The following is a 13,229-nucleotide window of genomic DNA, read 5'->3' as shown; positions in this document are numbered from 1 at the left end:
TAATACTTTTTAAAGGTATTTTCCATAACTGTTTTTACGGATTTTCAATTTTATTTCTGTGATCATCAACTTAATTTAATAATATCATAATGTTTTGATTCCTTCTGCCAATGTCTTTTTGTTGGAAAATTATTTTTTGCAATTTCATGACTTTCCAGAATTTTTATGAACCATATGAACCCTGTACAAAGAACTAAAGCAAATAACCATATAGTCTATACCTCAAATCTTCTAGCTGAAAGAATATGTTGGATTTTGGCTCAAGGACATAGATTTTTTTCTTGGTGCTTTTGAAGTAGTCCATTGAGAGTTTCTCGGGGAAGGATCGCACGAACAGAGCCTGGACGGTGTCGAGTGTTGTAATCTCATTGGGAAGCAGGGCTTTTTTAGTTTCATCTCCGTACACCAGAAAGACCAAACCTAAAACAAGGATGTTGTTTTTTAAAAACCATAAGAGTGATAAAGAGCAAAATCAATTTGAAAAAGTTTAGGATTTGCCACGTGCAAGATCAAATATGAAAGAAAATGAAACAAAAGTAATAAAGAGTAAGATAAATTCAAATATGTGTTTATTATTGCCATAAATAAATTTAAGAGAAGAAAAGAAAAATTCAAGATTACCAACACTAAAATTCTACACTAGCTAAGTAATAAAGAGTAAGATAAATTCAAATATGTGTTTATTATTGCCATAAATAAATTTAAGAAAAGAAAAGAAAAATTCAAGATTTCCAACACTAAAATTCTACATTAGCTAAGTAATAAAGAGTAAGATAAATTCAAATATGTGTTTATTATTGCCATAAATAAATTTAAGAAAAGAAAAGAAAAATTCAAGATTACCAACACTAAAATTCTACACTAGCTAAGCCAATGTCATCAAATAACTATTAACTTGGGTAAAAGAAATAAAGAAATGTTTTATTTAACAACACACTCAACACATTTTATTTACGGTTATATAGTGTCAAACATATGGTTAAGGACCACACAGATATTGAGAGGAAACCCGCTGTTGCCACTTCATGGGATACTTTTTTTAGATTACAGCAAGGGATATTTTATATGGACCATCCCAGACAGGGTAGTACATACCACGGCCTTTGATATACCAGTCGTGGTGCACTGGCTGGAACGAGAAATAGCCCAATGGGCCCACCGATGGGGATCGATCCCACACCAACTGCGCATCGAGCAAGCTCTGTACCACTGGACTATGTCCCATCCCATCAATTTAGGAAAGAAAAAGAAAGGTTTAATTAACGACGCATTCAACACATTTTATTTACGGTTATATGGCGTCAGACATATGGTTAAGGACCACACAGATTTTGAGAGGAAACCTGCTGTCACCACTTCATGGGCTACTCTTTCTGATTAGCAGCAAGGGATCTTTTATTTGCACTTTCCACAGGCAGGATAGCACAAACCATGGCCTTTGTTTAACCAGTTATGGATCACTGGTCGGTGCAAGTGGTTTACCCATTGAGCCTTGCGGAGCACTTACTCAGGGTTTGGAGTCGGTATCTGGATTAAAAATTCCATGCCTCGACTGGGATCCGAACCCAGTACCTACCAGCCTGTTGACTGATGGCCTAACCACGATGCCACTGAGGTTAGTTCATCCACTTGGGTACTACATGAGTATTAGCACTCACTTGACTACAACATGTGCCTGTTTAGATGTAAAAGCAACAAACAAATGTTTAAAATTGCATCTACAGCAATCTAAATATAATGGTTTCAGTGACAGAGTGGATAAGCCACTAAAGTCATAAAAGTTGTTAACCTTCTGACTACTGCAGGCGCGATATCTCGCCCGACGTCACGTCAGTCGATATACTGTACACTGTATACAGTGCATTCCCCAATTCATATTTCCCGCCGTTTTGCACACGACACTCACCGGAAACGGAAATATAATTAAAGAAAAAAGATTTTTTTTCAAAATGGTGGCTGATTGTGACAGCTAATTTGATAATAAATTTGATCGTTTTACCAACAACGAAAATTACCAAATATTGCAATATGAATCGTAGTTCGGGTTTTAAAAAAGATTCTGGTCAGAAAACACTTATCGGGAATAATGAACATAAATACTGGACAGCTGGCCACAAATGCCCGTAAGTAAACGCAACTTTTTTGATTTTTTGCCTAATTTTAATCACCATTAGCCGATCTAAAATTATAAAAATTACAAAAAAAGACACGAAAATAATACTTACCGATTCATATATGAACTTTATTTCATGTATTTATAAAACATTTAAGTGAATATATGTGAGTAAAAATTATAAACTTGTACCCACTCAACGTGGTTTTTGTTAAAAATTAATCCAGTAGTCTAAAGGTTAAGTACTGGATGAGTGAGCTTTACTTGCCACCAACAAGCCACCAGTACAGAGATCCCATCAGACTGAGGTGTGAACCCAGGACAGTACTTCACTTGAAGGCTTTTTTTTTTCTTTTTTTTTTTAACACAGATACTTTATTATATGTATTACTTTATTATGAGAAGCACAGAAGTGTTTAAACAGAGTAAGAGATATGGTTGATATGCTTCGGCAAATGCCTTTCACGTAATATATCCACTGTTGGGGGTTTTTTGGTGATTTTTTAATTATTTATTGTCCCAGCAAAAATAGAACAAAAATTGATTCATTAATCATCAGCTATTGGATGTCAAACATTTCGTAATTTTTTATATGTAATCTTAAAAAAAAACCCATTAAATGCAAGGGATCTTTTATGTGCACTTTTCCTGACAACAGCACATACCATAGCCTTTGATCCGTTGTGAAGCGATGGTTGGGATGGGGGAAAAATCCAAGCAGAGAGTACCTTAGAATGAGATTGATCTTGCCTCTGAGGTGGTGTAAGGTACTATACTAACATCTCTCATATTAACCACCAGTCATATCACAGAGACAAAAAGGCACCCAGGACTAAACTGACCAATTTGGTGTCACTTGCATTAAAATACCATTCCTTCAAACCTAACATTTACAATTATTAATTTGCTACCCCTATGTAATAATTTATGGAATATTTGATAACACAAGGTGATGATGACATCACAAAAAAAAGTTTGTTTTGTTCAATGACATCACTAGAGCACACTTGACTTTATTAATAATCAGCTATTGGATATCAAACATTTGGTAATTTTAACAGTCTTGAAGAGGAAACCAGCTACATTTTTCTATTAGTAGCAAGGTATCTTTTATATGCACCATCCCACAGACAGGATAGCACATACCACAGCCTTTAATATACCAGCCATGGTGCACTGGCTGGACCAAGGAATAACCCAATGGGCCAAAATGACAGTGATCAATCTCAGACCAACTGTGCATCAATCGAGCACTTTACCACTGGACTAAGTCCCGCTTCACTTGCATTAAGAAAGAAAGAAATGTTTTATTTAACGACGCACTCAACACATTTTATTTACGGTTATATGGCGTCAGACATATGGTTAAGGACCACACAGATTTTGAGAGGAAACCCGCTGTCGCCACTACATGGGCTACTCTTTCCGATTAGCAGCAAGGGATCTTTTATTTGCGCTTCCCACAGGCAGGATAGCACAAACCATGGCCTTTGTTCAACCAGTTATGGATCACTGGTCGGTGCAAGTCGTTTACACCTACCCACTGAGCCTTGCGGAGCACTCACTCAGCGTTTGGAGTCGGTATCGGTATCTGGATTAAAAATCCCATGCCTCGACTGGGATCCGAAACCAGTACCTACCAGCCTGTAGACCGATGGCCTACCACGACGCCACTGAGGCCGGTCACTTGCATTAAGATACCATTCCTTTGGCCCCACCATCTACAATTTATTAATTCACTGCCTAACACCCCTATACGATAATTTATGTAATATCTGATTACAAACTGATCTCACCGAGCGTGTCTCCAAGTGGCCTCTCGAACGACAGGGAGGCGCTGCGCACGATGGGGAGACTGGACCGCATGAACCCGCCCCGGGTGAAGCCGGAAGGGACATCCATGTCGGACACGGTCCCCGAGTCATACTCAGCCGATCGGTTGTGGTCCGGCTCGTACGTCACAATTGTCGTCCGGCGACGCTGGTGCTCTCGGGTTCGAGGCTGGAATTAAAAAAGACGACGATGAAATAAAATTATATGTGATTAAATTGTGCTGAATTTCTTTAACATTAAAAAATCTTGTAGCTTATGTCACTAAACATTGTGCTCTTGGGTTCGGGGCTGGAAAATAATTTTTTTTTTTTTTTGAAATAAAACTATTATATGTGATTAAAATGTGTTGAATTTCTTTGACATTAAAAAATCTTGTAGCTTATGTCACTAAATATTGTGCTCTCGGGTTCGGGGCTGGAAAAAAAGAAGAAAATTGTTGAAATAAAATTATATGTAAGTAAACTGTATTGAATTTCTTTGACATTAAAAAGTCTTATAGCTTATGTTGCTATATATATTTTGTATTAAAATCTGAACATTCGTTCTGAGAGCACTACTGAAGCAATACATGTCCTCAACCAGACACACACAAATGTTCATATCTCCTCAGTCCAAGGGCCATAACTCCGTCTATCAAAAATGGGAAAATCTCCACTGATCTGATCAAACTTGATCTGTAATGCTATACGATAAACACACAAAATTTTAGCTTAATATCGTGAGGCATTGGGAAAAAACCCCATCTAGAAAACTACATGCAAACAGATGGACAGATGGGACAAAACCTGTAGTCCCTAGTGGTCCAGTAGGGGACTGAAAATTTTTGTATTTGAACTACGTAAAACATATTGTATTAAGACTATTTCATTTCATACGGGTTACCAATTTGCTGTAGTTGTTTCACCCTGGGTAATTTTGTCCAATTAGTTGAGTTGTCAAACTCGTGAAATTAGTTAATTTCTGTTTTCACCCCAATTGTATTTTATCATAAACAAACATAAAAAACAAAGTATTACTGAAATATTTATTAATTATTATATTAAATGGAAACATGTTAAAATGGGTGTGGGTAATTTTAGATATAATTTCATTTAAGCAACTGTTTTTTTGAACGGGAAGTGAGGAATGAATGAATGAATGAATGAATGAATGAATGTTTAATGACACCCCAGCATAAAAAATACATCGACTACTGTACGTCAAACTAGAGAAGAGAGGAGAAGAAATTGTTGGCTACATCATTAGATGTACATTGTTAAATACTATTATTATTTTAAATGGGGACAAAATAACCCAGGGTGATTGAAAATAAGGGCAACATGACTTCGTGTTAACAGGTTTCAGAGCGAAACGACCCAGATTCCTGTTATTTACACATTTGACCCATTCTACTAGTAAGGCCATCTCATAAGGGTTACTATGCAATTTAATGCAAGTGACTCACCTTATAATATGTTCTGTACAACCTTGAAAGTATGATAAACAACTAATATTGAATCTGTTGCTATTTTAACAATATTTTACCTATGGGCATAAAGTTTTACCTGAATGTGGAAGAGATTCATATAGTAATGGGTGTGAAATATCAAAGTAACAAGACTCCATACTTTTTTAATAATTCAAATTTCAGTATTAAATAGGGTTATTATTTTGTTGGGGCCACCCAATATATATATCTTTATCTAAGTGGTAATGCACAGATGGATAGAATTAAAAATAGGATAAAACAAATGAAATAAATAATAGAAAATGCAAATTCAGTAAAATCTGTTAAACTCACTTCTCTACAATTTGTTTTTGCTTCTTTTGTCTTTATTATCTTATATAAAATAAAATTAAAATAATAATAAAAAAAATAGTTAGCATCCAATTTTTATAAACTAGTTAGCATCCAATCAACTACTAACTAAAGTGTGGAGTGAACCAGGTTATAGATAAATGAGTATTAATTTAAGGATGGCCCAGTGACAGTTTCTCTGTTAATTGGCACTTTAGAAAAATAACTTTAGTTCCATCATTTAATTTTCAACTAACCAAGATCATGCAACTATGACAGACAGACAGCTTTTAATATTAAGTACAATAATATGTATGAGACGTACACCACAACAAGGTTATGTGCTTGTGAGAATTTCTGCATCAGTAAGCAACAAGAAATACTCTATAAACACTTAAGTGTCCTATAAGAATATCTCACGGCTAGGACAGAGTGACATTGGTGAACTGTCTGACCTTAAAACCCTCATATGATGTCACTGCCTCCACAGGTTAAACTAAATCACTAGGTGCACAATTCACCTTGAAAATACAGGTGTGGAACACACTTCCACTTTGTACCTGTCTCTGATAGGTGTGGTTTAAAGATAAAAAAACACAAATCTACATTTGAAATGAGTAAGATAGAACGTTATGTGTTTATACATTAAAAAAAACTGATTGTGTAAATGCATGCAAACTTCTCACAAGTGTACAGTAAACTGATCGTTTGGTTTGAATAAAAAATTTTTTAAAGAATATAAATTATTTTATTTAAAACCTTTCAGTACAGTGATTATAAGGTATCTAACTTTTCAAAACTGACTACAGATTGGCATTTTTGCTTTCACAATTTTGAAATGAATTGGAAGGATGCACAATCAGTCATCAACCACAGGTTATGCTACATTTTAATAGGGCTCTACCGGCCTTGGTGGTGTCGTGGTTAAGCCATCTGACATAAAGCTGGTAGGTACTGAGTTAATTGGCAGCCCGGTACCAGCTCCCACCCCAGAGCGAGTTTTAATGACTCAATGGGTAGGTGTACAATAAGACCACTAAACTCTCTTCTCTCACACAAACCACTAACAACTATCCTGCACAGACAGCCCAGATATCTGAGGTGTGCCCAAGACAGCGTGCTTGAACCTTAATTGGATATAAGCACAAAAATAAGTTAAACTGAAATGAAATAGGGCTCTGGCTCTAAAGAATGAAAGAAAAAAGACTACTGTTGTTGCTGTACAATGTTTTTATTAAGTATTTGGGAAGGGGGGGGGGGATTTCTGTCCACACCTCTCCATTTGTCATCACATCAAGTTAATAAATTTGTATGACATACATGTGACAGCCTTTTTTGTACTTGTCGTCACCTTGTTTCTCAAGATTTGTTTATGCTTTTGTCCAATATACAATACCGCTCATAATACCCATTTACCCAACTATTGTTATCTTAATTGACTGCCATACTTTATTATTTGGTGATCTAAACCTTAGTTTTCAAGAAAATATCTATTTATAAACATGTTCAGAAGTTCCTTATAAATATAGCAAGCATGTCGAAAATAATTAACCATTATTCATTAAAACTGTTCATCCTTCTTTCCTTTATTCTTCCTGATCTTCGTCTTTGCTTTTTTTAAAATCTTTCTATCTATCCTTCTAGATAATCATAGTGGAAATATTTTGAAAAAAGTTCGACCCATACCCCTCTATATCAAAGGCTCTAAGACTAACCCTAACTTAACCACTGAAACGGGGGTATGGGTCGAACTCATGCCAATATTTTATTGCTTCCATTTCCGTCATGTACTAAATATGTGTTTGTGTTTAACATAGGGAGAGGCCTTGAGATACTGGCTTGTTGGCCAATCCCAAAACACTGTATTTGACTGCAGAATAAATATTATTTAAACTGTGCTCTTGAATATTCCTTTATACTGAAGCTTTATAAACCAAGGACCCATTTTACAAAGTGATCTCAGTGCTAAGATCACCTAAGTGCAAAAGGTAGTTATGCACTTCAGGTGATCTTAGTGCTAAGATCGCTCTGTGGAACAGGGCCCACGCATATAAAACTTTTAGAGTCCAGACTCAATCTCAAATGATGTCACATGAATACAGTTTGTATGGCATTGTCATGACATTAGTGTCTCAGGACTATTTGAGTCTCGAGTCTAGACTCTAAAAGTTTTATAAGCACCAGACCAGGGCCCATTCCAGGTCAGTATCAAATGTTAGGAAATGAACTAAAAATGGTTGATTTCAAAACAGGAAACATCACAAGTGTTGACAGAATACAATGCTTGCCATCTTCAGGCGTCTCCAGTAATTGGATGACACTGTGGAACAATTTTCAATTGCAAATAAACCAAAATGGCTTGGTACTGTTTTCCCATGACACTAGCAAATCCAGTGTGTTTCTGATTGTCTCGGTGTTTGTGGCTGAAAATCCATTCTGTATACAAAACAGAAAATGTGTGTATTTTGTAAACAAAGATAATTACTTCAGATGTTCACTATTCAGATACATGTACAGGAATTTTAGCGGGGGGGGGGGGGGGGGGGGGGATGATCTAGATTGTAGCGAGCTACGTTTTTTTTGGTGGTGTTGTGGTTAAGCCATCGAACATAAGGCTGGTAGGTACAGGGTTCGCTGCCTGGCACTGGCTCCCACCCAGAGCGAGGTTTAACGACTCAATAGATAGGTGTAAGACCACTACACCCTGTTCTCTCTCACTAACCACTAACAACTAACCCACTGTCCTGGACAGACAGCCCAGCTAGCTCAGGTGGGTAGGACTTTTCTTTGGCACTGTCACGTGTATATAAAGAACATTATAAATACTTATCATAAATAGAGTTGGAGTTAGGGTTAGTGACAGTGCCAAAGGAATTAAAGTCCTTCCCTGAGGTGTGTGCCCAGGACAGTGTGCTTGAACCTTAATTGGATATAAGCACGGAAATAAGTTGAAATGAAATGAAAAAAAAAATGTAATGGTAAAACAAGTATGACCATAAAAACTGGTAATGATGGATTAAGTTTTCTCAATATGCAAGTACATGTAATTGCTTACCATGTTTATCATCAAATATTTATACTGCACCTTCATACAGCTATTGACATTAAATCCATACCGCGGTGCCGCTTTCCATATAGAGTTAACAAGATTAAATTCAACCACTTCAACTACATGTATATCCACATTATATATTTTTTTAAGGCAGTTAAATTCAAAGGTCACTCATTTACATGCACCGACAATCACTGATTGTACATTGTTACGTTCCACACCAGACGTGAGCACGGGTAATCAAGTATGAATGATCTGAAAAACCTGCACATCCTTGTCAGAATGATGACATTGATATCCCAACAAGTCAGTGTATTTTGTCAGAACTGTCAGTCGGTAATACTCATGTGTCTCATACATATGTACATGCGTATAATCCGCACTGCAATAAAGCTGTCCGTTTTTATCCCATGGCAACCTTTTCAACATCCATATCTTGAGCTTGTCCTTCCTCCCCCAGTGATACCGTACTCAGCCACTGTCACCGATGACACAATATCCGTACACTGACCACAGATCACCTCTGAGGATTTCACTGAGGCAAGCTAGCCAACTACAAGCTGTATGCACCTGAAAATGTGACTTTGATTGCAACACAATACATAATTCAGGTGATTGGAGACACAGGTGAACAATATGCAAGCACTTCCAGTGTGTGTGGGGGGGGGGGGGGGGGGGAGGGAGAGGAGAGAATTTCACTCTGTCCATTACTCAACAGACAGACAAAAAGTCATACAAGTTTGCTGGGTGTTAATGGGTTCTTTATTTGAGCTATTTTCTACTTTTATTGGCTCAAACGATGTTGTTTATTGTTTGACTCCTGGACAAGCAGGTGTTCAGATTGGTACTCACAACACGCAGATCAATGCCCAGGCACAAGTTTTATTACACAAATTTAGATTTTTCAACTCCCATAAAATTAAAGTTTGACTAAACATCGAGTTGTAGTAATCATTAAAGAACATCTGTCGGAACTACATACCCGAGGCATGTTCAGGATGGTGCACGATCATGGTCATTTACTAGACTGGTTTTTTTTACTTCTAAGAGTAGATGGATATGATATGACAGAAACTGGCCTCAGTGGAGTCGTGGTTAAGCCATCAGACATAAGGCTGGTAGGTACTGGGTTCGCAGCCCGATACTGGCTCCTACCCAGAGCAAGTTTTAACAACTCAATGGGCAAGTGTACAACTACTACACCCTCTTTTCCCACACTAATAAGTAGCCCACTGTCTTGGACAGACAGCCCTGATAGCTGAGGTATGTGTGCCCAGGATAGCATGCTTAAACCTTAATTGGATATAAGCATGAAAAATATGTTGAAATGAAAAATATGATGGAAGACAATGATACCAGTCAAACTGTTGTTAAGCATTTGGTCTCCTGAACATTCCACTTTACTCATACCCTCACCTTTTTATAATCTATATACTAGCCAGAAATAGTGGGACACCACTAGAGCACATTGATATATTAATCATCGGCTATTGGATGTCAAACATTTGGTAATTCTGACTCGTAGTCAATAGAGGAAACCCGCTACATTTTCTTAATGCAGCAAGAAATCTTTTATATGCATTTTCCCATAGACAGGAAAGCACATACCATGGCCTTTGACCAGTTGTCGTGCACTGGTTGGAACGAGAAAAAACCCAATCAGTTGAACGGATCCACTGAGGTGATTTGATCCTGCGATGCAAGCACCTCAAGTGGAATCAGTGAACTTAAAGATCAGTAGGTCAGATTGGTTTTTTCCTTCATTTTCTATGAACATTAAAATATATGGTATGTGCTGTCCTGTCTATGAGAGAATGCATAGAAAAAGACAATGCTGTTGATAAATATATATATATATTTTTTTTAAACTAATTTATCTCACAGTAGTAGATTTGTATGTAAGATGATTTGTATGTAAGATATATATATACATACACTACACACATGAAGAACTGTTCAAATAAAAGAATAAACCTCAAGTCAATGCACTGTTTTTCTCTCTATATTCAAATATTTTTTGTATACAAGTATAAGTACACTGATGATTGTTTGTTGGCTATCACAGTATTTTTTCTAGTCAGCTATTTGTGCCTCTGGAAGGTCATTTGCTCTGGGTTAGTCTTCAGTGTGGTCATTACAGTAATTAGAGACAGCCAGGAGCTCTGTAAAGTACTATTGATTTCTTCTATTATTTCCATCCCGATTCCTCTCTATTTTCAGAACTGGCCTTCAATCAAACAAGAAGATGACCAACACATTGACACAGCAGGGAGTCGAGCTCCACACACTGGACTGGGCTTTAGCTCTGAAATCACATTAATCAGACCAGTGTTTGTATGGTCGCCGGATCAATCCTTATCACTAGACGAGATGAGTTTTTACCATTTCCAGTCAGTACACTTGATCGCCACTGTCTGCTACTCATACACTGAACAATAAAAGAAATATATATATTGTGAAACCCCCAAAAACTGATCACACAGAAAACAGTAAAAAGTCTGGGGGGTTTTAAATGGTATTCCTCCGTTCTTTTCTGTACTGATAGTTAGAAAGGGACTATGAAAAATGTCTGGTTTGGGAGCGAATTATGTTTGTTTTTTGTTTTTAATTTGTTTTCATGATAACATTAATTCAGTATTTATTTATTTTTATTTATTTCAACTTATTTTCGTGCTTATATCCAATTAAGGTTCAAGCACGCTGTCTTGGACACACACCTCAGCAGCTATCTGGACTATATGTACAGGACAGTCGGTTAGTGGGTTAGTTGTTAGTGGTTAGTGAGAGAAAGAAAGAAAGAAATGTTTTATTTAACGACGCACTCAACACATTTTATTTACGGTTATATGGTGTCAGACATATGGTTAATGACCACACAGATTTTGAGAAGAAACCCGCTGTCGCCACTTCATGGGCTACTCTTTACGATTAGCAGCAAGGGATCTTTTGTTTTCGCTTCCCACAGGCACAAACCATGGCCTTTGTTGAACCAGTTATGGATCACTGGTCGATGCAAGTGGTTTACACCTACCCAAAGAGCTTTGCGGAGCACTCACTCAGGGTTTGGAGTCGGTATCTGGATTAAAAATCCCATGCCTCGACTACCAGCCTAAAAATCCCTACCAGCCTGTAGACCGATGGCCTAACCACGACGCCACCGAGGCCGGTGGTTAGTGAGAGAGAATAGGGTGTAGTGGTCTTACACCTACCCACCGAGTTGTTAAAACTTGCTTTGGGTGGGAGCCGGTACCGGGCTGCGAACCCTGTACCTATCAGTCTTATGTCCGATGGCTTAACAACAACGCCACAGAGTATCTGTATTTCTCTTGTTGTTCAGTATAAGATACATTAGGACAATACTCATAAAAGACCCTTTCTAGATCTTGTTTCATTAATTACTATGTTTGACACTAAAGTATTAATTCTGGGCTGAGACCCGTGTCAATGAACATAAATATAATGGGCTACGGTGTCAATGAAAAAATTTAAAAATTCTTGTTTCTGTTTTTAGAATTGCTATTTTTCAGCTTTGGATTGAAAACCAATATATTAATGTTTTGGTTAAATTTATATAATTATATAATGTAAAGAATATATCAAGACAACATTTAAATGCATATTCAGAATTTTTTTTTAATTTTGTCAAGAATATATTATTTCTATTTAAAATTATGTACATGAGGCTTAAAATGAATGAGATTTTTTAAAAGTCATTTAAAGTCAGTATTAACCATTTGACTTGTACTTAAACCAGAAAATTTAATGAAGGAAGGAAGGAAATGTTTTACTTAACGACACACTCAACACATTTTAATTACGGTTATATGGCGTTGGACATATGGTTAAGGACCACACAGATATAGAGAGAGGGAAACCCGCTTTCGCCATGTCATAGGCTACTCTTTTCGATTAGCAGCAAGGGATCTTTTACATATACCATTCCACAGACAGGATAACACATACCAAAGCCTTTGATATTACCAGTCGTGGTGCACTGGCTGGAGCGAGAAATATCCCAATGGGCCCACTGATGGGGATCGATCCAAAACCGACCTTCCATCTAGCGAACGCTTTACAACTGGGTTATGTCCTGCCCCAGAAAATTCAGTGAATGCTCTAGCATGTGTGTTCGACGTGTTGTCAATGTTTCTACCAAATTCAGTGAATGCTCTAGCATGTGTGTTCGACGTGTTGTCAATGTTTCTACCAAATTCAGTGAATGCTCTAGCATGTGTGTTCGACATGTTGTCAATGTTTCTACCAAATTCAGTGAATACTCTAGCATGTGTGTTCGACATGTTGTCAATGATTCTACCAAATTCAATGAATGCTCTAGCATGTGTGTTCGACATGTTGTCAATGTTTCTACCAAATTTCTTTAGGCAATGAAATTTAGGTTTTTTAAAATCCCTATGGAGGTACTGGTACCCCCAAATAAAGGTCAATATTTCAGC

At 37.1% G+C, this 13,229-nt stretch overlaps 1 protein-coding gene across 1 annotated transcript in view; it reads right to left on the bottom strand.

Annotated features, from left to right (window-relative positions):
- The window catches only part of LOC121380885, a 161,864-nt gene that overhangs the window by 25,244 nt on the left and 123,391 nt on the right, over positions 1-13,229 (bottom strand). Inside the window, 2 exon segments of the mRNA XM_041509892.1 lie at positions 222-420; positions 3,910-4,114. Of these exon segments, the coding sequence (XP_041365826.1) occupies positions 222-420; positions 3,910-4,114 (404 nt within the window).

The sequence above is a fragment of the Gigantopelta aegis genome, chromosome 9 (genome assembly GCF_016097555.1).
Source record: "Gigantopelta aegis isolate Gae_Host chromosome 9, Gae_host_genome, whole genome shotgun sequence".
Classification (NCBI taxonomy): Eukaryota; Metazoa; Mollusca; class Gastropoda; order Neomphalida; family Peltospiridae; genus Gigantopelta; species Gigantopelta aegis.
This window is presented reverse-complemented; position numbering and strand designations above follow the sequence as displayed.